We start from the raw sequence: 27,791 nt of genomic DNA on the forward strand, positions 1-27,791 counted from the left end.
CTGGAAATAAGGGTCAACTGTCGCCTGGGAATGTGTGCAACTAGATTGCTTCATACATTCTTAACTTTAAAAAAAGTTTATGCTCTAAAATCAGCAGACAGGAGTTCTGAAATAGCAGTCCAGCCCCCCATCTTCCTAAACCTCCTATAGCAAGCGCTTTGAAAAATCATAAACCAGCCCACATACCAGAACTATTCCCAACCCTCTGCCTATCTATACAAGACAAGAAGAAGCTTTACATTCCAGTATGAGAACATTAGCCCTGTGTGATATCCAATTCTGCACAAGTCATGACTCCAGCAAGAATTCGCCACACACTGATTAGCAGTACGCTTGGCTTTCTGCTCCTGTTTGGGTTCTCCCTTCTTTCCAGCCCTGCAGATTCCACATCATACAGTGAGTGCAACACACAGCAAGATTTATTGCTGGATATACATTGTTCTGTAACAGCACAGGAAGTAAATATCTAAGCTTGTATAATTGTCTAATGAGTCTTTCTGCACTATATATATATATATATATATATATATATTTTTTTTATATATATATATATATATATATATATATATATATATATATATATATATATATATATATATATATATATATATATATTATTATCAAAAATATTTTAAAAACTTTTTTTCAATTTGTTATATTTATACTTAATAATATATATTTCTAATATATATATATATGTACTTATTTATTTATTTTTTAGCACTTTTGTTGTTCTAAGCAGAAACAAATTTTATTTTTTTTCTTAAGCAGAAACTTAATAACAATAATAATATATCTACATATTTCTTTAGTGCTTTCCTCCCTTGGGACTCATTGCCATTGGGATATTTTAAGAAAAAGATTTGTCGGGTGTTGCTATAAATCTGGGTGAATTCATGTGTCTTAAGTCTTTAAAAATACCCAGAGATGGTGCTTCGCAGACAATGGATTGGCAGTGAATCCTGTAGTGTGGGTGCTGCATAAAAGAATTCTCCGGATACAAAGATGATAGAATGAGCAGCACATGTTTTTAGATTACTTTGCAGCAATTTCAGTTTTTACATCCTGGCTATACTAATATTTTGCTGTATTAGTAGTACAGATTCATAGATGTCCCCTATATAGATATCCACTCTACTGGCTAAATGTATTTCAGTACACTGATTTATTGTCACACAGATAATACAGGTCATACAAACAGGTTCAAAATGCAAAGGAACATATTCACTTTGTACATTGCAATCAAGTTGCAGAACAGCATTTGTATGGTAACCAATGGAAATATACGGTTCAATGAGCAACATATTATCCGCCCACATTACCAAAGCAGAATTAAACTCTCCCAAACAACATTAAAGTGTCACTAAACCCACATCAAAAAATCATAAAAAAAACTATCAATAAATGGAACATTACATGCTGTTTATGCTCACTCAGTCACTATGGGATTAATTTTATGCAGGGGCGTAACTACAGGGGTTGCAGGGGTTGCAATTGCATGGGTTGCCAGGCCCCATGCTCCAGGGGGGCCTGTGGGGCTCCCCTGTACACCTGGATAGAAGGGGCGGCGGGGGCAGCATGTAGAGAAATCACTGTCCTCCTTTTTCCTCCTGTAGTTGCAGGAGGAAGATGGAGGAGATTGGTTCCTCTGTATGCTGCCCCCACCGCTCCTCCTATCCAGTTCACTTGTGTTGTTCTGTCTTTGGGCCCCTGTGTCCTCCCCGAACCCCCCCCCCCCCCACTCACACTGTGCTGCCGGCTTCCTCCTTCCCCTCTCCTGCCAGCTGCTGCAGGGGATGTGTCACAATAGAGAACCAGGAAGGGGTCGGTAAATATGTAATTTACCAGCTCCTTCCTTTTCTGAATGGACAGAGCCATAGTCAGTGACATTGTAAAAAAATAAAATAAAATGATAAAAAATTATACAATTAAAATACCAAAAAATAAAAACTACTGACACCAGTGGGTGAACTTCCAGGATCGCAAAGGTCACACTTTCGACTGGGCCCTGGCATTCCAATACCATGGGGAGACCCTAAGATGGCAGGAAGGGGACCCACTGCAGAAATTGTGAAAGGGTCCCGCTGCGGGAGTGTAATAAAGGGCTCCACAATGAGAGTCAAGGGCCTCAGGATCAGTGAGAATAGCCCCAGGCTTGAAGGTAAGGGCCCCAGCCAGGGGTCAGGGGGGGGGCCTTTCATGGTTTCTTGCACCGGGACCCTGAAGGTTCTAGTTAAGCCTCTGATTTTATGTATTCTGCAAGAAAACCTGGTTGATCCTGCTGGTCTCTATCTCCCCCTTCTGTCCATGTCCCCAATTCAGCTAGAAAGTTCGTGGCTGTGGTGGCAGCTCTGCACATGCTCAGTTTTCAGTGAGTTTCTATGCTGAGCATTTTCTCCTTATCACATCTGAGCAGTCCATGTGACTACAGTGGTGAATTACAGCCCACTCCCTCCTCCTCCATGCTCACTAACCATCTAAACACAACAGGGGCGGAATATTACATGTAGATTAATAGAGGCTTCATCTCCCTCTTATTCTAAGACACAGGCTGGAGGGGTGTGACACAGCCTGTGACTGGCAGAAATCCGCCCACACCATGTTATTGCCAAAAAATAATAAAGATTTGATTTCAAATACAGTATATTTGTTTGACAATTTAAAACAGTTTTGTATGAATTATATATTTTGACTCTGTATTCCAAAGACCGTTTGTTGTTAAGTTTGAACATATGTATTTTCCTTACCTATTATATTTGGAACCATCAAAAAAATAAACATTTCAAAAAAATGTTTATTTCATCAGATAAAAAATGTGGAAGAATATTTTGCATTTTCATTCTCAGCCAGCAGGTGGAGCTGTAAATTTGAACTCCAGTGTACTTTCAGCAGAAATGCACAAATACCTCTAGATCTGTTCTCCTCCAGAGATGCAAGGTCCGGGCTTCCTACTGCTGCTCCACGGCCATTGCTGTCATCTTCTGTTCTTCTTCAATGTCCAGTGTCTTCTTTCTTTCTCACCATTTAACAAATGGCAGGAAAGGACTGAGACCCATTCAGTATACAAAGTAATTCATACATTTCTTTTTTGTTTCTACAAGTAAAAGGACCAAAAAACTCTACCTGCTCTTTTTTTTAAAACTATGCTCACACCTTAAAAAGAAATGGTCACTTCTCCCATTCAGGGTGACAACGCTCTCTCCCTGTCTCCCAATTGCTTTCCTGCGTTGTCACCTTGTCCCACTCTCTCACAATCAGCCATGCCAAAGCACATTGTACAGGCATGCTCACCATTAGGAAAACCGTCCTGGGAAATGACAAGCAGCATTTGCCCAGATAAGAAGTATCTACAATTAAGGGGGGCACATGTGAACAGTGCCTGTGAACAGTACCAGAAAAAGTTTTTAAAAAAAGGTGAAAATCATATTTGTTTTAAAAAATAAACATGACAATTGTTTCCCAGCTTGCAAACACTTGGGCTGCAAGTTTGAAAATGACTTGCTAAGCTATTGCTAGACTTGCCAGGCTTCACAAGTTTGTTGCACAATTGCAGCAAATCCGCATTGCATGACTCCAGATCAACTTTCTTTGCAAACATTCTGCAAGTCTGCTGCAAGTCCTGGTTCAGTTATGCTGTGCAATAGTCATCCCACCACAGGGGTCACTGTGACCTGCAGAGCTCTTGCTGTAGACTCAACACTGCAGCTTTGCTTTTGCTAGAGACTTGCCATGCAAATTTGCTGCAAATTGGAAAAGTGTCAACTAGAACTTGTACTTCAAGCAGGGCCAGCGCCACCTGTAAGGCGACCCAGGCATTCGCCTAGGGCGCAACTCAGCAGGGGGCGCCAGTATCCTGCTTGCTGCACCGTCCGCAATGAGTATGCCGGCCGGGAGGCGCCCCTCTTGCTATGCTAACCTGTATGTGACTGTCGGCTCGGCGGCGCCCTCGGCTTGTGTGTGGTCTCTCTGCTGGCTCCAGCGTCGGAAATCTTTACAGCGCATGCGCACTAGGTTTCCCCCTGCCGATGACGTCACCAATCATCTGCCTGTTAAATGGAAAGTTGGACAGCTTCTGCCCTCTGCTCGGATATGCTGCATCCTCGGTCTTCTACCTGCAATGTAAGGTAAGGAACTCAGAAAACCCATTCACCTGCTCCTCTCCTCCCCCTCCCTCCTTCCATGGCCTCTCCATTCTCTGCTCTGTCTCTGTGCTCAGATAACAGCTCGGGAAGTGAAACTGTCCTAGGTGGAGAGGATCCATTCCCCTCTGTTCTGTCCTCTCCACCTTCAGCATGCCTGCAGCTTTAATAACATCCCTTCTCCAGCCACTCCCATGTTCTCTCTCTGTCTCTGTCCTCACCTGACTGCATTCCCCCCCCCCCACCTTCTGTAGCTGCAACCTCTTCCTCTCCTGTCCACCTTGCTCTGCCCCCCCCCCACCTGGCTGTACCAGCCCCCTCTCCTGTCCACCTGGCTGCACCCCCTCTCTTTTCCACCTGGCTGCATTCCCCCTCCACCTGGCGGCACCCCCCTCTCCTGTCCACCTGGCTCTGTCCTCCCCCCACCTGGCTGCACCCTCCTCTCCTGTCCACCTGGCTCTGTCCTCCCCCTACCTGGCTGCACCCTCCTCTCCTGTCCACCTGGCTCTGTCCTCCCCCTACCTGGCTGCACCCTCCTCTCCTGTCCACCTGGCTGCATCCCCAACCCCCCAACCACCTGGCTGCATCCCCCCCCTCTCCTGTCCACCTGGCTCTGTTCCCCCCCCCAACCTGGCTGCACCCCCTCTCCCCTGTCCACCTGGCTCTGTCCTTCCCCCCCCCCCCACCTGGCTGCATCCCCCCTCCACCAGACTGCACTCCCCCTCTCCTGTCCACCTGGCTCTGTTTCTGTTTACCGGGTGCTGCTATCCCACCTGTGGACCCAGGGCAGTCATGGGGGCCCCTGGGAAGGATGGTGGGACCTCCATGGACATCCATCCGCTTAGCCTCCCTCCTAGGCAAAGACCAGTGACGGACATTGCTCAGGAAGCAGCTGATGGAACACCATCTGTATTCCATCAGCTGTAGAGGAGTACAGAGGAGACATCCAGAGACAAATTTACCCCGAATGTCTATTTAAGAGTAGCTGTCACCTATATGCTACCACATAGGGGGCTATTGGTCCTCTATCTAATGGCAATAAAAGTTATGTAAAAAAAAAAAAAAAACTTTTTAAACATTTAAAGAGCCACATATAAAAGCAAAACATTTTGGACCCCCCCCCAAGACAGACACACAAAAAAAAGTGCATGCGATTGCCTTGCACATGTTATGCATCACCGCGCACCCCAGAGTGACAGCAATATTTCTAACATCAGAACTACTGCATAACACCTGATGTCCTGTAGGATTAGGTACTGAAGTTTTACGCTGTTTCATGGGTGCACACACGAAAAAGACCCTATAGGTCATCAGTTTAATGTTATGCAGGATTCGTGAATTTATTTTGAGATTTGCCTTTTTTTTTTTTGGGGGGCGGGGGGGGGGGGGGGCACCAGTAGCTGGTCTTGCCTAGGGCGCAAAATAGTCTAGCACCGGCCCTGACTTCAAGTGCTCTGCAAGTGTACAACCTGCCAGTGAAAATGTACAGCAAGTTAAAGCAGTTCTCCAAGAACACTATTTAATTAATTTTTAATATTCAAAGCAAACTCCCCCAACCATCCATGCGTCCATGCTTTATTTTGGTGAGAGATCACTTTGAAAAACACCCTCCTAGCATGTCTGGCCATGGCCATCTTGAGTAGGGGCAAATGATTCGTGTAGCATTTACTTCCTGCCCTTAGCTCAAGCACACATGCAGGAGAGTGTGCTGAGCTGTGAAAACCCCTCCTCCTCTCCTCCCCTCCTGAAGACTCCTGGGATGTATGACATCATTTGCCTAGGCCTGGAAACCAGGAAGTAACTGAAGAAATGTAAAAATAAAAGTTTAACCACTTCAATACCGGGCACTTTTCCCCCTTCCCGCCCAGGACAATTTATAGCTTTTAGCGCTGTTGCATTTTGAATGACAATTGAGCGGTCATGCAACACTGGATCTAAACCAAATTTATGTCATTTGTTTCCCACAAATAAAGCTTTCTTTGATCTATTTGATCACCGCAAGGTTTTTTCTTTTTTGCTAAACAAATAAAAAAAGACCGAAAAGTTTGAAAAAAAAACAAAACGTTTTTTTGTTTATGTTGTAAAATTTTGTAAATAGATACGTTTTTTCCTGCACTGATGAGCACTGATGAGGCCGCAGTGACAGACACTGATGAGGAGGCACTGATGGGGTGGCACTGATGGCGTGGCACTAATATTGATAGCATTGATAGGCTTCACTGATATGCAGCACTGATGGGCACTGATATGTGGCACTGATAGGTAGCACTGATATGCAGCATTAGTGGGCACTGATAGGCGGCATTGATGGGCACTGATAGGTGGCACTGATGGGCACTGATAGGCGCCACTGATAGGCACTGATAGGTGCCACTGAAGGGCACTGATAGGCGGCACTGATAGGCGGCACTGATGTGCACTAATAGGTGGCACTGGTGGGCAATAATGGGCACTGGTGGACGGCACTGGTGGGCAGCACTGATAGATGGCAATGATGGTCACTGGTGGGCAGCACTAATGGGGAGGGCACTGGCGGGCAGCACTGATGGGGAGGGCACTGGCGGGCTCCCTGAGCCCTGATTGCCATCCCTGGTGGCCATGGTGGGCATCCCTGGGGTCATGGGTGGGCATCCCTGGTGGTTCTAGTGGCACCCCCCCAAAGGTCTGCACTGGTAATCAATGCTCTGATTACCAGTGCAGACCTCCCCCCCCCCCCTGTCAGGAGAGCCGCAGATCGGCTCTCCTTTACTCGTGTCTGTCAGGCACGAACTGAGGAAAGCCGATTAATGACACTTCCTATTTACTATGTGACCAGCTGTAATTGGGCTCAGCTGGTCACATGGTAAAGAGCCTACATCACCGAGATCGGAGATGCGGTGAGTCAGAGTGACACACCACAGCACCGATCGCCGTTCTGCGCGCCCCCAGGGGGCACGCAAAGCGCATTATCCTGCCACCGTCATATGACGGCGTGTCAGGATAATACAACCACCTTCCTGCCAGCAATTCCCTATAGGGGAATTTACTAATGCTAGCAGCATGGTGATTAAAAATAATTGATGTTGATTGGGAGAGTGAAGTTCCATTTTAACCACTTCTGGACTGGACGATTTTCCGCCTCTAAAGACCAGGCCATTTTTTTAGGCACTGCGTTACTTTAACGGACAAATGCGCAGTTGTGCCACGCTGTACCCAAATAAAATTGATGACCTATTTTTCCCACAAATAGAGCTTTCTTTTGGTGGTATTTGATCACTTGTGGGATTTTAAATTTTTTCCGCTATAAACAAAAAAATAGCGACAATTCTGCAAAAAAAAATATATATATATTTTTCACTTACTGCTATATAACATCCCACCCCCCAAAAAAAAAAAATTAAAAATCAATTTTTTCATCATTTTAGGCCAATTTGTATTCTGCTACACATTTTTGCATATTTCTGCATATTCCAATAAGCCTATTTTGATTGGTTTGTGCAAAAATTATCGTGTCTATTAACTAGGGGAAAGATTTATGTCATTTTTTATTTATTTATTTTTTTTTTTACTAGTAATGGCGGTGATCAGCCTCTCTTCACAGGGAGCGATCGCGGGTGCCTGGTGGCAATCGTGGCTGCCGGCCTCGCGCTTCAGCCTCTCCTCTGTCGAGTGGGTGTGGACGTGCCTACAAGAGCACTCCCGTGAACCGTCCTATTCAGGTACAACGATTTGCGGGAACCTGGCGACCTGTCGCCGTATAACGGCTGGTCGGTAAGTGGTTAAAGTGATACTAAAGTCTAGGTTTTTAGGGGTTTTTTTGCTTAACAATAACAACCATGTCACACTTACCTCCTGTGTGCAGTTGGTTTTGCACAGAGCAGCCCTGATCCTCCTCTTCTCAGGTTCCTCTTCGGTGCTCCCGGCCCCTCCCTCCTGACGAGTGCCCCATAGCAAGCAGCTTGCCATGGGGGCACCCAAGCTGAGCTGCTGCTCTGTGTGTCCATTCAGACAGGGAGCCATGATCCTGGCTCTGCCCCCTCTCTCTCCTCATTGGCTCACTGACTTTGATAGACAGCAGCGGGAGCCAATGGTGGAGGGCCGAATCTCTCGTGCACATGGCTGGATGGAGAGGGGGCTCAGGTAGGTATTAGGGAGACTGAGGAGGGCTGCTGCACACAGAAAGTTTTTTTTTTATCTTAATGCATACAATGCATTAAGATGAAAAACCTGCTTTTACAATCACTTTAACAAGACTTACAATTCAACACTGCCACAAATGTGGGGCAAGTTATCCTTGCTATCTGGGTTATGATTTCTGCTTTAACAAGCTAAATGCCATTCAGATTGGGGTTACATGTGTATGATGTGCTGAGACTAAACCAAATATATTTTTGCAGGTCCAGATCTATTTATTTTAGAAAGCAGCCAGAACCATTTGTGCATTTTGATAAACAAATCCCGCCTATCCATGTCAAGCTGTGAGCCCTTTAATAATGGCATGCTATGGAAGTGGGGTACAGGAAAGCGGCTCTACAACCTGGAAAGCAAGAAGTGCCTTGGACTATACCTCCGATTTCCCTTCGAGAAAATAGCAATGGTCGATTGTGATACGGAACAACTCACCCTGAGCTGGAAGTGCAACAATGGCCTTCTGGTTGGTGCCGACAATTACAAGCTTTCCGTCGTTGGAGAAAGACTGATTGCCACCAACAAATACCAAATAAATAAATGGAGAGCTTATGGATCCTTCCTTGACAATTTATGCGACTACAATTTTCAAGGTGACTTTTAACTTTTTAAGTGTACACACAAGTAAAACTAATTTACATATTTGGTGTGTATAAAATAGGGAATGCAGTCTACTTTTTATACCGGATTAGCTTAAAGGGAACCTGTGAGGGCAGAAATAAAGGGGTAGCCATTGCCGATCTCTCCTGGGGAGGTAGACATATACCTGGGGAGGTGGACCTATACCTGGGGAGGTGGACATATACCTGGGGAGGTGGACATATAACTGGGGAGGTGGACATATAACTGGGGAGGTGGACCTATACCTGGGAGGTGGACATATACCTGGGGAGGTGGACATATACCTGGGGAGGTGGACATATAACTGGGGAGGTGGACATATACCTGGGGAGGTGGACCTATACCTGGGGAGGTGGGCCTATACCTGGGGAGGTGGACCTATACCTGGGGAGGTGGACATATACCTGGGGAGGTGGACATATACCTGGGGAGGTGGACATATACCTGGGGAGGTGGACATATACCTGGGGAGGTGGACATATAACTGGGGAGGTGGACATTTACCTGGGGAGGTGGACATTTACCTGGGGAGGTGGACATTTACCTGGGGAGGTGGACCTATACCTGGGGAGGTGGACATATAACTGGGGAGGTGGACATATACCTGGGGAGGTGGACCTATACCTGGGGAGGTGGACATATAACTGGGGAGGTGGACATATACAGTGTAGCTGTACTGGGCTTTGAATAAAGAATACCATAGGAGAAGGAAGGTGGACACGGGGGGGGGGGGGTTGGGAGCTCAGCTCACAGTCTACAATGATCATAGTACAGGCCACCACACTAAAGCCTAGTACACACGCAACGAATTTCCGCCGACCGATCGTCCGTCTTTTGTCCAGAGTTGTGTTTCATTATTTGAAATGTGCCTAGACTGCACACGAATTTTCCCGCACAACAAAATTCTACTTCAGAAGTGAAGTCATGTGTTGGTTTGCTTTCTTTGTGTTCTTTCATCTCTGAGCATGCCCAGTCTTGCTCATAAGATTTCTCCCTGTCGAAATCTGTACTGACTGCACGAAAATCGGACATGTTTTGACGAAGGACAAAAATTTTTAGCCTGCACACCAGATTTTTTTCGGCCGAAAAGTCAGAGTCGGTTGTCGGAAGCATCATACTAACAAGCCGAAAATCGTCAGATCGGTCATCGGACGAAAATTCCCGGCCGAATTTCGACGCGTGTGTACGAGGCTTAAGTCTACGTTTCCACTAGTGTGACTTGTCATACAAGCCTAAAAAAAGAAAACAAATGCAGCCATCACGAGAATTGCTAAGCTGCAATATATGTAATAAAGTTTTGCTTTTGGGTTTTATATCACTTTAAGAAATAAAATTAAAGCTAACATAAGATCTATGTGAGAGGGACCATTCAAAAATAATTGCATTTTTATTTATATCAAGTCATTCCTGTAACCGAGTGTATTTATATAGCCATAAATATATCGGACTACAAGTGTCACAGGAATGACTTGATCAAGATAAAAACACAGTTATTTATGAATGGTCCCTTATCTTTTATTATGTTTATATTAAGAACAGGAATATACTGGGAGTCTAGGTTTGGAGTATACTAAACTATTAGATGTCATAGGGGGCATGGTGATTTTTTACGGTGGCCCTGTGTATATATATATATATATTTATACACACTATATTACCAGAAGTACTGAGACGCCTGCCTTTACACGCACATGAACTTTAATGGCATCCCAGTCTGTGGGGATCAATATTGAGTTGGCCCGCCCTTTGCAGCTATAACACCTCCAACTCTTCTGGGAAGGCTGTCCACGAGGTTTAGGAGTGTGTCTATGGGAATGTTTGACCATTCTTCCAGAAGCATATTTGTAAGGTCAGGCACTGATAATGGACGAAAAGGCCTGGTGTTCTATCGGTTGAGGTCAGGACTCTGTGCAGGCCAGTCAAGTTCCTCCACCCAAAACTCGCTCATCCACATCTTTATGGACATTGCTTTGTGTGCTGGTCCAAATCCTTTTGTGGAGGGGGGATTATGGTGTGGGGTTGTTTTTCAGGGGTTGAGCTTGGACCCTTAGTTCCAGTGAAGGAACTCTTAAGGCGTCAGCATACCAAGACATTTTGGACAATTTCATGCTCCCAACTTTGTGGGAAGAGTTTGGATATGGACCCTTCCTGTTCCAACATGACTGTGTACCAGTGCACAAAGCAAGGTCCAAAAGGACACAGATGAGCGAGTTTGGGGTGGAGGAACTTGATTGGCCTGCACAGAGTCCTGACCTCAACTCAATAGAACACCTTTGGGATAAATTAGGGCAGAGACTGCAAGCCAGGCTTTCTCGTCCACATCAGTGCCTGACCTCACAAATGTGCTTCTGGAAAAATAGTCAGACATTCCCATAGACACACTCCTAAACCTTGTGGACAGCCTTCTTTCTAGTGGAACAGCCTTCCAGAATACACTGATCAGCCTCGCTGGTTATAACCTGCAGCGCTGATTGAGCAGGAAATATTTGACAGGGTGGTTGTGCAGAAGATGACTGGTAGATTGACTTCTGTACAACCTCCCTGCCCATACATGGATCGAAATTCAGCCAGTCCTTGTTGAACTGGACAATTTTCGATCCATGTACTACTTAGCTGGCTTTAGACAGATGTTCCTAGGACAGGTGTGTCCCCTTTGGAGGATTTACCCTTAATTCTTGTTCTGCGGACAGCTATAAAATGTTAAAATCTTAAAAATGAAATTTCTTTACTGGGCCTCAATGAAAAATTGAAGGAAAAGGAGTTCTAGACACAGACAGTCTTGTGTTTAACCACTTTACCACCGGAGGATTTTGCTGTCTTACGTCCAGGCCACTTTTTGTGATTCGGCGCTGTGTGACTTTAACTGACAATTGCGCGGTCATGCGACGCCGTACCAAACAAAATTTATGTCCTTTTTTTCCCACAAACAGAGCTTTCTTTTGGTGGTGTTTGATCACCTGTGCGATTTTTACTTTTTGCGCTATAAACAAAAAAAGAGCGTTTATTTTGAAAAAAATAACAATATTTTTAACATTTTTTTATATGAAATTCCCCCAAAAAATGTAAAAATCAAATTTTTTTTAAATTTTTGGCCAATTTGTTTTCTGCTACCTATGTTTGGTAAAAAAAAATCACAATAAGCGTATTTTGATTGGTTTGCGCAAAAGTTATTGCGTTTACTAACTAAGGGAAAGATTTCTGTCATTTTTGGTGTTTTTTTTTTAACGAGTAATGGCGGCGATCTGCGATTTGTTTTGCGGGACTGCGACATTGCGGCGGACAGATCGGACCCTTGACTGACATTTTTGACACTTTTGGGGGTACCAGTGACATTACTGCAGTAATCAGTGCAATATATATGCACTGTTACTGTAAAAATTACACTGGCAGGGAAGGGGTTAATTTTATTGGAGAGGGAGGGGTTAATGTATGCCTGGTGCTTACTGACGTGTGTGGGGGGGGGTGACTGAGTGAGTCAGGGACAGATCGCATGTTCAGCTATGGAGATCCGCCTGCTCTGTTTACACAAGCGGGCGGATCTCCACACTCGATTCCCCGACGATCGGGGAAGAGCAGCGGCAATCGCCACTGCTCCTCCCCTGGCCCTTCTCCCGCTGTGACTGAAAACAGCGGGAGCGCGCCTCCGGCGGCGCGCGAGCGCCGCCTACAGAGGGAGGAGTCCAGAGACGTAGGTCTACGTCGCTGGACGATAACGGGCCACATTGCTGCAGTAGCAACAATGTGAGCAGAGGTCAAGTGGTTAATTTTACCTTATGGTGTGTTGCCTATTATCAATTACACTTGTGCTGCCTCTTTGATCATCCCATGCTGATAAATGATTACCTTGTCTTTCAGAAATCATTACTCTTAAAGGGAATTCCAGGGGAGATCTTTGTGCATTTCCATTTAAATTCCAAAATAGCTGGTTTCATGAATGTACTACCATTGGAAGACCTGAAGGACTGCCATGGTGTGCCACCACCATATCCTTTGACAAGGACAAAAAATGGGGATACTGTCCCATAAATGGTAAAGTTTTACATGATTTCACTTTAAATATGCATCTACAAAACAAAGTAGAAGTAAAAGCAAAACTTTGTTTTTGTTCAACTCTTCTCCAGCGGAAATGGCCTCAGATGGATCGAAATTTGGCTGGTTCAGCAGAGACCAGAATAATTTTGATCCATCTGAGGCCATTTCCTCCCGAGAAGAGTTGATCTCTAATGATGGACTCCTCTCAAGCGGGACTGTTGATATATTTTCATGCGATCAGCACTTGCAGACAATCAGCTGTGGCAATAATCAGTGTATTTTGAGTCCCGCTGTCGAAATGCAATAGCGTAGCAGGGAGGATTCCTCCGTCCACCTCACTGTGGGGATAAGGGAATCCACTCAGTATTTTTCAATGAAAACAAAAAAAATGTTTGTCCCATTGGGGAGATTTTCCTTCACTTCCTATCCCATAGCCAAAACAGGAAGTGAAATGAAATTCTATCCAAAGTGAGGAAATCTCTGGTTGTCATCACTGTCCTCAGTGGAAGATTTTCCATACATTACTGTTCTGGGGACAAAACAAAATATGGTATTTTCTTTGACTTTCAGTGATAACAGTAAACAGGAGAGTGAATCTCCCTAAAGGGGCACAGGTTTTCTAATGCTTCTCCACTCTGTCCAAAGCTGAAACAAAATGCAGTTTGGAGCAAAACAACCCTCAGCTTGCTGATTGGATAATGCAGGATCAATAACACACCAATGAGGTCACCACTCTGCTTTATCCTCCTGTCAGCAGCCACCCAGTGTTAATTTGACAGTACTGTGCAATGCAGTCAGTCCTGAGTCCAGTTGAAAGGAAAATTACAGGAAGCTAATTTAATGAAATTCAAATTCTAAAACCCATACTAGCTATATAAAAAAAAAACACTAAATAATTTTTAAAGCAATAAAATTAAATAGTATTTTATGCATATTTGCTGTACGTTGCACTACCAGCAAACTGAAATCCCACCACAGACTAAAGATACTCCACCCATATTTAGTAACGTGGTAAGCACACTACTACGTTGGTAGATACCAAACTATGTGTTCACCAACAAAACACTTGTGCTTTGCTTTAGTTGTGCCAATTAGAGGCCCCTTTCCCACCTTAGCATTGTAGTGCATTGCATTAATCTACATGAATTAATGCGAGCTGTTCTGCATGTTTCCATGGCATGCATTAAGGCAGCCCAATAATTCTGAACCAGAGCTGCAGCATTACACCATTTTGCAATGCAGAGCTCCTAACACAAGGTCAAACACAAGGCCGTAGGCTGAATCCGGCTCTCCAGGCCATTTCATGTGGCCCTTTCCTGCACCCCCTTTGTCTCCACCTCCACCTTATCTTAGCAGTTGGCAGCCGAGAGGAGAACAGATTTCCTCCACCAGATCCTGTGCTTCTCTGTGCAGCTGCGGACATGCTTGTCTCTGCCCCCTACCACCCCCCCCCCCCCCCCGTCTCAGCAGTCAGAAGCAGAAATGAGAACAGAACTCCTCCTACAGATCCTGCACTGTTTGTGCATCTGCAGGTACACCCTTGTCTCCACTCCCCCTGGTCTCAGCATTCAGCTGACTCCAGCCCTCCTCTGGTCCATCTCCAGACCCTGCACTTTCTGCTTCTCAGCTCTGCCCCCGCTGCTTCCCGACAGCCACACAAGCAGTATATTTATATAGTCTTACAGATGCAACTGGCCCTTTGAGGGCAACCCTATTGCTGATGCGGCCAGCGATGAAAATGTGTTTGACACCCATGCCCTACTGTATTTACATGTTGGGATGCCATTCAGAATGAACGAAACGCAACACACAAAGTGGCATGGGGTCCTGCACATTGTATTAGTGCACGAGTATACAGTAGAGTTTTAATGCACATCAAAGCAACATATAGGTGTTAAGCCAGTCTAAAACTAAAGGCATTTGAGACCACTGAGGCCCCAGGCACAAAATATTCAAATTCTGTGTGTGCCAGAGACACTGGAACTTGCAATCTTAATTTACTGATCTAGACAACAACAAATAAATCCGCTCTACATCTTTACATCATTCCTCTACTGATGTACATGGTACAACACAGCTCCTGCCAATAAAATAGAGACTTCTGAGAGCTTTCCTAATAAAATATTACTAGACATGTAAGTAGCTGGAAAAGACAATACATTCTGGTATTTACAGCCTCGTAAATGAAATCTATAATAACATCCTTCTCTTTTCATATGGACAAAATAGGACTCTTCTGTTTACACATTCAAACTGGTGGAGCAACCTTAAAGTAGAATTTCCTAACTGGCTTAACCCTAACTACTCCTAAAAGTGTCCCTCCCCCTCCTAACACCTATGTTTCCTAAACTATGTAAGAAAAATGTATATACTTACCTATTTTCAGGCCGCTCTGGTCACGTGATCCTGCTCCCCTTTGTTAGCCAATGCCACTGCAGGTGAGAGGAGGAAGTGCTGACATTGGATGGGCCATTAAAGCATATGGGTAATGTCACTGCTTAAACATTACTAGCCCTTGTTGGAGCTTTTTCTCCTCTCCCTTGCCAGCCACCACTGGCTGACACAGGCGATCACATGACCCTAACAGGCTGAAAAGCCTAGAATTCTGACCCTAGCAAAAGTGCAGTCTTTAGACTTTTTTTCATTATCTTGGTTCTGATGCCATCTTCCTTTTCGCCCACTGTCCCCTTTGGATCTTCCCCTTGCCTCCAGGGGACAGTAATGCCCACTTTGAGGACCACACTTCTAGGCCAACATTCATCAGACAAGCAGCACAGCAAACATCTGTCCATGTCTTAGGCCGGCCATACACGGCTCGCATCTCGGCCGGTTCAGCAGGAACCTGGTGATATTCAAACTATTAATGGGCAGGCTGAATGTACCAAGTTGATTGATCGATCAACTTGAGTACAACATGAGCTGTAGAGAGAATCATCCACCACTGTTGTCTTCCATGGATGTCCAGGCCTTGTTATGCTGCTGAGCTCACCAGTGCGTTCTTCTTTCCTCAGAATGTATCAAATTGTTGATTCGGCCACTCCTAATGTTGCTGCTATCTCTCTGATGGATTTTGTTGTTGAAGTCTTACAAAGGCCTGTTTAACTTGCATGGACAGCTACTTTGAACGCATGATGTAGGTTCACAGCAATAGATTCCAAATGCAAATACCGCACTTAGAATCAACTCCAGACATTTTACCTGCTTAATTGATGAAGAAATAACGAAGGAATAGCCCACGCCTGGCCATGAAACAGCTTTTGATTCAGTTGTCCAATTACTTTTGGTCCCTTGAAAAAGAGGGGATGGCTACTCTTAAAGCGGAGTTCCGGCCACAAAATCGACATAGTCGATTTTGGGCCATCCACTTGCTTTTCGTCACCTGAAAAATAAATGGATAGTTACGTTTTTTTTTTTTTTTTGTTTACTTACCTTGTTATTGAAGAAAAATATACTCACCTTTCTTCCACTTCCTCCTTCTGCAGCCGTGGCCCATGCCGTCTCTTCCGGTTTGCATTGACTCCTGGGAGATGAACGTCATCCCAGGAATCAATGCGCCTGCACTGGCCCCGCTCGTCAGTTCCGGTGTGGGCGCGTCATTCCCTTCTAAACAGCTTCTGGGCATGCCCAGAAGCTGTGGAGGGATGACACGCCCGCACCTGAAGTGACGATCGGGGCCGGTGCAGACGCATTGATTCCTGGGAGCGATGACGTTCATCTCCCAGGAGTCAATGCAAACCGGAGCACATTCTGGGAGAAGAGGACACGGAAGAGGACGCAGAAGAGGACGCGCTGGCTTCAGCTGCCCACATCCGAGATGGCAGCGCTGGAGAAGAAATTTTCAAGGTAAGTATTTCTTCTAAAAGGTAAGTGCGACCCGGGACAGTACAGAGGCTAGATAGAGTCCAAACTGGGGAGACCGCTCCAGGTGAGACAGGAATCAGGTGCCGGTCGGATCCGTGATCCAAAGTCACATGAAGCAAGAAGGAATGACCGCACTTCCGATAAAGATCAAAAATGGAGCGTGTTTATTCCACATCAAACAATTGGCAAAATATGATACATACACGCTGTGAGTGCAGGACAAAACGGTAGACGCGTTTCACGACTAGATGTGTCGCTTACTTGGTAATGAGTAAGCGACACATCTAGTCGTGAAACGCGTCTACCGTTTTGTTCTGCACTCACAGCGTGTATGTATCATATTTTGCCAATTGTTTGATGTGGAATAAACACACTCCATTTTTGATCTTTATCGGAAGTGCGGTCATTCCTTCTTGCTTCACAGTACAGAGGCTATCCATTATGGAATGTACTAGCCCTGACTGTCCCGAGGGTATTTTTATTGAAAAAACGTTTTCGAGGCCGGAACTCCGCTTTAAGAACTGTAATTCCTAAACCCTTCTTCCGATTTAGATGTACATATCCTCAAATTAAATATGAGAGTGTGCACTTTCAGCCCATATCCATTATGTAACAATAGCTTGAATATGTTTTGGAAAATACCTGAAACTTTGAAGCGCTCGTGGGTATTGGCTGCCCAGAAGTCCAACCACTGTGTTATGTCTGTAGGGAACCCTATTTGGCGATAATCGGGAGATACACCTCAGTCTGGTAAAGGTTTTCTGCCATTCAAGATAAATAGAAAGAAGGCAGTGGTCATGTAAATCTATGGATGGCCATACATGAAATATCTTTAGGAGGACTTTGCTTTTTATTATTTTATATCTGAAGAGCATTAATCCTAACCAACAGGGATGAAGTACATTTTTCTTTAATCTAAAACAGATATTTTTATTTTGTTCCAGACGATGGTTGTGGTTTGTTGTGGGAGGAAAACAATGTCACAAATGCTTGCTACCAATTCAATCTCAGGTCTTCTCTCTCCTGGAATAAAGCCAGAGAGTCTTGTCAAGCTCAAGGTGGAGATCTGCTAAGCATCACAAATCTTCCTGAACATGAGTATATTTCCAGTAAGTAGACAAATCCTCTCATTATACAAGTGTTAGAAAAAGACCAGAAATCTGGCTAATGCGGTATTGCAGGAAGCTTGCCTAGCATCACATATTCTTTGTTTTAAATCCAAGTGTAAAGCCAAAAGTGAAAGCCTCAGTCAAGATTTTTTTTGGTTTCTTTTTCCTTCAAGACTCAACAGGAACTGAGAGGAGATCTCCCCAAAGAAAATAATTTCTTACCTAGTTGTTTTTCTTATTTGGAAGGTTTATCCTCTTACAACCACCCAAAATTTTAGATTTAAAGTAGAATTAAAGGTATTTTTTTTTTTTCATTTTGGAGAGAGTAAAGAAGGGTTATAACCCCTGTCAGGTGTTCTTTTGCCCTTTGTGTCCCATAGGATAGATTTCATGGCCGCAGTGGAAATATCACCTGCCAATTGCAACCCGTTCAAATGAATAAGGCTGCTCTGCAACCACGAGCAATGCATGTTGTTGCAGTGCACTAGCGTAGGATCATAGGAGTTGTACCAGGCGCTTCTTTAAAGTGATCTGTGTATGGATCACTTTTCAGAGGAGTGGTAGTCCCTGCCACACATGTGAACATGCCCTTATGTTGTCGCTGTAGGGCTGCACGATATTGGAAAAAAAGTACATTGCGATATTTTTTTTCCCAACAATATATATTGAGAGAGCCATCAATCCAGGCTAAATACAGGGTTAATGTTACTGTAGGGATGGGAAGTAGTGCAGCAGCCTTCTTCTGATTGTACTACAGGGCCAGCCAGGGTTAATTTTACTGTAGTAGGATTTGGGAAGTAGTGCAACAGCAACCTTCTTCTAAATGTCATTGCAGTTGAACCATACAGGGCAGGCCAGGGTTAATGGTAATGTAGGGAACTGGGTGGACACTCCAGGGAACTGCAGGTTAATAAGATGACAGTGTGTCACTGTGCTGTGGAACTTAGGCAGAGAAATTGGGACTTACAGTGGTGGTAGAAGGTAGAAGAATACAACCCGACATCCGTCCCACATGTTAAGTCTGCCCCTGCAGCTCTCCTGACCGAGCGGTGAGCGCGGCACAGCGAACCAATCATGTCGTGAGTAGCGGCGCAGCGAACCAATCACGTGTGCAGGCACGCGTGATTGGTTCCCTGTGCCGCTGCTCACGGCGCGCTGCTCACCGCTCATTCAGGAGAGCTGCAGGACGGACTTAACATGCGGGACGGATGTCGGGCTGTATTCTTCTACCTTCCTTCACTGTGAGTCCCCAATATCGGCTGATCCGGCGATGTGACTATCGCCCACGCCCAGCATGATATTTGATGTTACATCGAATATCGTTCAGCCCTATGTCGCTCTGTCTTATGTACTCCCGAAGGATACTATTCAGAAGCCTACCCTAAAAAATGGCATGCATGAAACCCTAAAGCAAGGAAGTAGACTGCATGTAGAAGGTTATGCCTACAAAGAGCTTAGAGGAGATCATAAGGGCAAAAAGAAAGGGTAAATCACCAGGGGCACAGACAGCAAAAAAAAATCTGATTGGAGTTTTAACCGTTACCTATTCTATCCTTAAAAAAGTTCGGCCAGATCATACCTGCACAATTGACTAAAGTCTCTGGGGAAATTTACTCTGAAATAATTTTTATCTCAGCAACTTGTTGATTGCAATGTTTGCTAGACAATGCGAGAATTGACATATCTGCCTATGAACAGAGCCAGTGCAAGGGTTTTTGTCTACTTAGACAAAGGTGCATTTTGGATTTGGATTTTACCGCCCTCCTGTCCTAGTGCCCTAAGGCGGCTGCCTAAGCCGCCTTATGTTAGCCGGCCCTGATTATCAAATGCCATCACAAGCGTGTCATCACAGCAAGGACATAAACAATGAAAATAACATGCACTTTCAGGTAAACTTCCCAAAATGTAACACATTATAGGAAAAAAGTTACAAAAAATTGAAAGAAATATTTAATAACAATTACAACCACCATAATCTTTATTAGCTGAAAATACATGTGAGCCCAGAACTATGTCTAGCACTGTGTGGGTGGTTTGCTCTGATCTTGATGGATTGTGGACTGATTGCCCATTGTCCATAGGTTTTCACCCACTGTTAAAATTGTTGTAAGCCCTTTCATATACCCAGTGAAGTGACTGTGTTTAGGTGATAAATAGAAATTAAACAAATCCTCCTACATAAGTTGTACCTGTTTATCTAAAGTCTTCTCTTCTCTACATCTGTTTAAAGAATTTAACTATAAAGCTTATCTGAGAGTTTGGGAAAAAAGGGGTGGAGACTGGAGAGCTGAAGTTACACTCTGCAAGGCTCAGTGAGGAGAGCTCTGATTGGAGTGAAGGGACACACACCCTACACACAGCTCACAGAGCTGAGGCTGTCAATCAGCTGGAGGTCCCTCCCCTGTCACCATTTTTCTCTTGGTGTCAGGAACACTTGTCAGAAGTGACTCATGTGGATAGCAGTGGAAGGAAGCAAAAGACAGGAATTACACTTAGTGCTCTTAATTGAGACAAGTACACACCATAGAGGGATATGGTTTGTTCATATTTTATGTCTGAGGTTTACAGACACTTTAGGTTGTTTGCAAGTTTGCCTGAAAGCAACAATTCTGACACCCATTCTTCTTCAGTTACCATACATCTACTTATTTTTGGAGGATTTGACATTGCATTTATTGAAATAAAGGCAACAGACCAAGAATGTTTCAGTATAACCTGTTACTGTTTATCTCACCCACTGCAGAGAGACTGGCTAATGCGGGATTTGTGTTTTTATGGATTGGGCTCCATCAGTTGGATACCACTTCTGGGTGGCAGTGGACGGATGGCTCCCCCTTAGCCTTAGTCAACTGGATATCAAGTACTGTATCTATATTTTCTATCCTTACAGTATATCAAAATCTTTTGGTAATTTGTTTGTTATGCAATATCAGACAAGCTATTGCGAGAATAAATGTTTATTTTGCCTGTTATTAAGGAAATGGATGTACAGACCAAGCATTCCTGAGGCCCTGTGTGGTATCATGTAGTCTTGTATATAGGATCATATATCCATTTTTTAGATGACCCAATTAGTCTATAGCCTTGTGTGACTTTTTTGTATATATTAAAAAAAATACATATATATATATACTATTGTCAAAAGTATTGAGACGCCTGCCTTTACACGCACATGAACTTTAATGGCATCCCAGTCTTAGTCCGTAGGGTTCAATATGGAGTTGGCCCACCCTTTGCAGCTATAACAGCTTCAACTCTTCTGGGAAGGCCGTCCACAAGGTTTAGGAGTGTCTATGGGAATGTTTGACCATTCTTCCAGAAGCGCATTTGTAAGTTCAGGCACTGATGTTGGACGAAAAGGCCTGGTTAGCAGTCTCCGCTCTAATTCATCCTAAAGGTGTTCTATCGGGTTGAGGTCAGGACTCTGTGAAGGCCAGTCAAGTTCCTCCACACTAAACTCGCTCATCCATGTCTTTATGGGCCTTGCTTTGTGCACTGGTCCAAATCATTTGGGGGAGGGGGGTTATGGTGTAGGGTTGGTTTTCAGGGGTTGGGATTGGCCCCTTAGTTCCAGTGAAGGGAACTCTTAAGGCGTCAGCATACCAAGACATTTTGGACAATTTCATGCTCCCAACTTTGTGGGAACAGTTTGGGGATGGCCCCTTCCTGTTCCAACATGACTGTTCATCACTGCACAAAGCAAGGTCTATAAAGACATGGAAGAGCGGGTTTGGGGTGAAGAAAATTGACTGGCCTGCACAGTCCTGACCTCAACCTTTGGGATGAATTTGAGCGCAGACTGCGAGCCGGGCCTTCTCGTCTAACATCAGTGCAAGAGGGAAGACAGCGCAGCGCCTTCTAAGTGCAGCAAGACATTTATTGAAGTATGTGCAGCAGTATTACACTCACATTTAGTCGGTGAATAAGATGCAGTTAGTCAAGTAATGTTGATCATCAGGAGCATCACTGGAGCGGGTCCTGGTGGTGGAGGCAGTGGATCCCGGTGAAAGCGGCAGGGGGGGTTCCTCCGTGTGTACAGGGACGGCCTCTGTGGTGTCCGTGGGCTCCCCGTCAACTGGTGGAACACTGGCACTCGTGGGTCCTGGGATCCTGACGTCACTCCTGGCGATGATGCGGGATGCTACGGCATCCCGCATCACCGTAGCCGTAGCATCCCGCATCACCGACAGGAGTGACGTCAGGATCCCAGGACCCACGAGTGCCAGCGTTCCACCAGTTGACGGGGAGCCCACGGACACCACCGAGGCCGTCCCTGTACACACGGAGGAACCCCCCTTGCCGCTCTCACCGGGATTCACTGCCTCCATCACCAGGACCCGCTCCAGTGATGCTCCTGATGATCAACATTACTTGACTAACTGCATCTTATTCACCGACTAAATGTGAGTGTAATACTGCTGCACATACTTCAATAAATGTCTTGCTGCACTTAGAAGGCGCTGCGCTGTCTTCCCTCTTGTCTCCCCCCAGAGATCTCTTTTGTCTCTTCCGCCGGCAGCCGCTACAGTGGACAGCTACCCCCTGAACTGTTTGGGGGTCCCCCTACCCCTGGTGTTTCCCTTCTCCCTTCCCCCCCTCCCCGGGTCCCCAGGACCAGACTTTTTTGAGACCTCTTCTTGCACCAATTCACCACTAAACCATTGTCGTCTAACATCAGTGCCTGACCTGACAAATGCACTTCTGGAAGAATGGTCAAACATTCTCATAGACACACTCCTAAACCTTGTGGACAGCCTTCCCAGAGGAGTTGAAGCTGTTATAGGTACAAAGGGTGGGTCAACTAAATATTGAACCCTAGGGACTAAAACTGGGATGCCATTAAAGTTCATGTGCGTGTAAAGGCAGGCGTCCCAATACTTTCGGTAATATGGTGTATATTGCTGTGAAAAAGTATTTTGAATATTTGTCACAGTTAAAAAATTGATTAACCCAAGTAAATGCAAAATTCAGTTTTTAAATTATGATTTCATTTATTAAGGTAAAAAAAGGCTGTCCAAACCTGCCTGGCCCTATGTGAAAAAATAATTACCGTATTTTCCGGCGTATAAGACGACTGGGCGTATAAGACGACCCCCCTAATTTTCAAGTTAAAACATAGGTTTTGGGCTATACTCGCCGTATAAGACTACCCCCCTTCCGAAGCAAGGCAACACCATTGAAAAACATCAGATTTCTCATAGATCTCCAAGGTACCCTAGTACTGTAATACATGTAATCTCTCATAATATCTCCAAGGTACCCTAAGTATTACCAGTAGATGTAATCTCAAGACGCTGGCTGTGCGGGAATCCCTTACCGGTATACAGTATGTACCGTAGCTTCGGCTACATACAGTATACCGCTCTGAGCCAATCACAGTGAGCGATGTATTCTATTATTGAATGCAAAGCCTGCTCGGATTGGCAGAGTCAGAGAGGCGGGCTGATGTTACTCCGTCAATCCGAGCAGCATTTGGATTCAATAATAGAATACATCGCTCTCCCTGATTGGCTCAGCGCGGTACACTGTATGTAGCCGAAGCTACGGTACATACGGTATACCGTTACAGGATTCCCACACAGCCAGCGTCTTGAGAGATTACATCTACCGGTAATACTTATACTTAGGTTACCTTGGAGATATTATACTCGGCATATAAGACGACCCCCCATTTTTGGGGGATTTTTTTGAGGTTCAAAAGTAGTCTTATACGCCAGAAAATACAGTAATAATGTTTGCAATAACCGGCAATGAGTCATTCACACTGTTGTGCAGGAATTTTGTCCCATTGTTCTTTGCAGTATAGTTTTAATACAGCCACATTGGAGGGGTTTCGAGCATGAACAGCCTGTTTAAGATCTCAATCGGATTTAAGCCCTGACTTTGACTAGGCTATACCAAAGCCTTAATTTTGTTTGTTTTTTTTGACCCATTCAGAGGTGGACTTGCTGGTGTGTTTTGGATCATTGTCCTGCTGCATAACTCAAGTGTGCTTGAGCTTGAGGTCATGAACTGGTGGACATTCTCCTTCAGGATTTTCTGGCAAAGCGCAGAATTCATAGTTCCATCAATTATGGCAAGTCTTCCAGGTCATGAAGCTGCAAAGTGGTCCACTTCCTCCAAGTGGCTGCATAATTAACCCAAGTATGGGGAGCCACTGAGTTCCGGATGGCCTCCTGCACCAGCTTTAGATTAAGTCCAAAGGTCCCATTGGGCATTGACAACCCACCTCGTCCGCCTCTAGGAGTAGTTGCCGAAACTTGGACATCTAGAAATGAGACAATTAGTCCACAAGAATGTTAGCATAACCAGGAACATATGCCCCGTTTCCACTGAGCGGAACGGTTCGGGTCGGTACAGTTTGGGAGGGTAGAATGGTCCGGTCTATTCAGGTGAGCATTTCCACTGCAAGTCGGGTCACCAGGGACCATGCGTGGCTTACACCAAATGAGGTGTTTGTTTTGCTCTTTCATTTGACGTGAGCATTGAAGTTTTCCTGTCCGCCAATCAGTGGAATCTATTGTGTGACGCCAGTAGCTCCGCCCTAACCGTACCGTACCATTTCCTATGGCCCTACATCTGAAGCAGGACCAGGAATGGTGCGGTTTGGTTCGGTTGTATGGGCCACTTTTATAATGGAAACACTCAAATTAGCGTAGCGTACCGAACCGATCCGCTCAGTGGAAACGAGGCAATATTGTGCTTTAAGCCAGATATTAAACTTTAAGCAAAGAAAGACCAGATGGCACAACAAGTGAACAACAAACAAAGATTTAGAAGATAAGCAGTTTGCCACAAACAGTACGCCCTCATTGTCGGTACTCCCCAAGATGCTCCGATCTGCGAATTCTGAACCTCAAAGCTCCAGTGCCACCACTACAGGAAAAAGCTCCAAGAGCACAATATTCTTGGTCACCTGCTACTGAACCCAAGAATCCGGCCAAGCACCAATGCAATTGCCATATAGCCGCTAAACCCCTGGACCCAGCTGCATCCGTAAATAACAAAAAGTCCTGAGCAGGAAAAAAGTCAGCCTGAAAAAAGGACCTGCTATTATACGCCTCCAAAAAATTCGCCCATACAAGCAAGTCCTCCTTCAGATCAGCAGTGAGGCGCAAATGAGAGAAGGAGGGCTTATAACCCGTAGTCCACAGGTACAAACCCCTGGAGAAAATGCGCTCCACCGGCATAACTTTGCACACAAACGCAAAAAGGCCCAGAATGGACTGCATCTCCTTCAGTAAAACCGTCAAATCAAAAAACTAAGTCTCTCCAGCTTTATATGAGGAGGACGGAATTCCAACAGGGTCATATCTATCAAGATATCAAGGAATTCCAACGACTTGGACGGATGGCACATCTTCTCTGCCGCCAAGGGAAAACCAAAGTAATCCATTCTCTTACAAAAAAGACGCAGGATTTCAGCACACAATATTGAATCCGGGGGGATTCAAAAAAATCATTCAGGTAGTGGACAATGCCACTCCACCTGGCTACCCAATGTAGGAAAGTGGAAAACATCTCAAAATAGGCAATGACAAAGAACAGCCTATTGGTAGGCTTTTGTCAAAATAAAAACTCCCGTAAGAAAAAAAAAACCCCAGGGAGTTGAAGGCCAGTGGAGAGATGGGCAAAAAGGTCTTAGCCAACAAGGCAGCCGGGCCGAAGGCTCTAATTTTAACTACAGCTTCTTCAAAGGTAGCATACATCATTGAACACAGAGACCAATTAATCTCTTCATTCAGAGAGCTATCTTTTGGGAATGAGAGGTGGTGGATCAGATGAAACGAGTTCAGCTCTTTCTTGGGAACCACCCCTAAAGGAGAAATATGAAAGTTACGAAATTACTTCGGACTTCTTATGAATGGTACATGCCAACAAAGAGGCGTCGCCATATTTGTTGAGAGTTGAGCAGCACTGTTTAACCAGAAACTAGCAGAGTTCTAATGGGCCATACACACTATAAGATTTTCTGAAGACTTTTTCCTTTAGACTTACCAAAACCATATAATATGAGGTCAAACCTAAACACTTTCAATTTGTATGCAATCTGGCAGGCCCTTGCACTACATAGAAAAGGTAAATCTGAAGGAAATCTAATCACAAAAGTTGGATAGTGTGTATCCAGCTTAAGAGCCTAAACAAGTACCATTCATAAGAGACCCAAGTGGGCGGATGGGGAGAAACCCTTAAAGGGGCAGATACACGCGCTACAAGACATCCATCTGGTAAGAGGCTTTTTTTGCCTATCACTTCCAAGAAGGGTGGTGGAGTTGCACTATCCCCTTTCCAGCACAGGGAACTATCTTCTTGTGAAGGCTACCTTTCCCTTATATTCCTATTTACTGGTAAGAGGCCAATCCTAAAGGTGGTGGGCATCACGCTACTTTTAACACACGGGGGTTGAAGCTCTACACCGTTTTGATTAGAATTCTTCACGTGGAGATCACTAATGCCTTTTGGTTGGTCCGGAATTTGAAAAGTTTTGGAAGTTCAATCTGGACATTATTATTTGGACACTTTTATTTAATTTGTTCTCTTCCCCTTTCTTTTGTTGGGGATCTCACATTCAATTTCACTTTGTGTGGGAGTATATTGGTTGTTATATATTTGTCATAACGTGTCACTTATGTATATATATATATATATATATATATATATATATATATATATATATATGGTTTACATCACTTAACAGTGTATAAGTTTGATTAGAGTGCCGGTTATCACAATAAATCCCATTGGCTCTAATGGTGTCTAATGGTGGTTCACCATATATCACTCAGACATTATTCACTATACTAGGGCACCAGACTATTTTTACTTTTTCATTTGCATTTCCAAGTCTGCGACTTGGATCTTTGGTTGCAGCTCAATTTTTATTTTATCAGCGAAAATAAGCCTCCACTTATTTTCATATATGTTTATATATGAAATCCCTGGGGTTCCTGCCAGTCCCCCTGCTTTTCTGTTGAAAACTGACAGCAATAAGCAGGTGAGCACACAGTGGCCAGTTCTCTAGCTATGTTGGGAACTCAGCCTGCTCTCCTGCAATATTTAGACTTAAGGCCCGTACACACGTACCGATTGTTGGCCGTAAATTTTCGGCCAACGTCCGATCGGCCAATTGTCGGCTTGTTAGTATGATGCTTCCGACAACCGACTGCGACTTTTCGGCCGAACAAAATCTGGTGTGCATGCTATAAAATTTTTGTTGGCCGTCAATAAAACGGCCGATTGTTCGCCAGTCAGTACAGATTTCGGCCGACAAAAATGTGACGATCAAGACTGGGCATGCTCAGTGAAGAAAAAACACACAAAAAGTAGACCAGAACATGACATCACTTCTGCAGTTGGTTGTTGTTGGCCGACAAAATTCGTGTGCAGTCTAGAGCACATTTCAACCAACACCACAGCACTGGACAAAAGATGGCCGATCGTTCGGCCGACAATCGGTGCGTGTGTACGAGGCATTATTCTGACCCTCCCCCCTGCACAGCCATTCACTGGGAAGATCAGAGTGCTGCTGTTTCTCCCAGCTCTTATGCAGCTGAGAACAGAGGGAATGTGATCACTTATAAAAAAAAGGGTAAAAATATTTATAATGTTTTTTATATCTATGCACAAATGTTTTGCCTTTCATTTCTAATTTAAACTGAATGGGTTGTTTAACAAGGTGAGGGTGTACACACTTTCACACTAGAAGTCCATCAAATGGACTCTGTTTATCTCAGCGGGGGTTCGATCCCCCGCTGAGCAGGAGGATGACAGCTGTTCTCTGCGCTATGTGCGGAGACACGGCTGTCAGGTCCCCATACATCTCTATGGGGGAATCGGATGGGAACGGACCATCTGTCTTTTC

The 27,791-nt window shown here is 44.7% G+C and overlaps 1 protein-coding gene across 1 annotated transcript in view; it reads left to right on the plus strand.

The window, feature by feature from the left end:
• The first annotated feature begins 212 nt into the window (after window positions 1-212).
• PLA2R1 (phospholipase A2 receptor 1) overlaps window positions 213-27,791 on the plus strand; it is a 155,109-nt gene continuing 127,530 nt past the window's right edge. Inside the window, exons 1-5 of the mRNA XM_082260092.1 lie at window positions 213-396; window positions 8,516-8,899; window positions 12,783-12,956; window positions 17,765-17,929; window positions 20,673-20,789. Of these exons, the coding sequence (XP_082116218.1) occupies window positions 291-396; window positions 8,516-8,899; window positions 12,783-12,956; window positions 17,765-17,929; window positions 20,673-20,789 (946 nt within the window). The 5' untranslated portion in view covers window positions 213-290. The remainder of the gene's footprint in view (window positions 397-8,515; window positions 8,900-12,782; window positions 12,957-17,764; window positions 17,930-20,672; window positions 20,790-27,791) is intronic.

This window comes from Pelophylax lessonae (genome assembly GCF_965119305.1).
Source record: "Pelophylax lessonae genome assembly, chromosome: 6".
Classification (NCBI taxonomy): domain Eukaryota; kingdom Metazoa; phylum Chordata; class Amphibia; order Anura; family Ranidae; genus Pelophylax; species Pelophylax lessonae.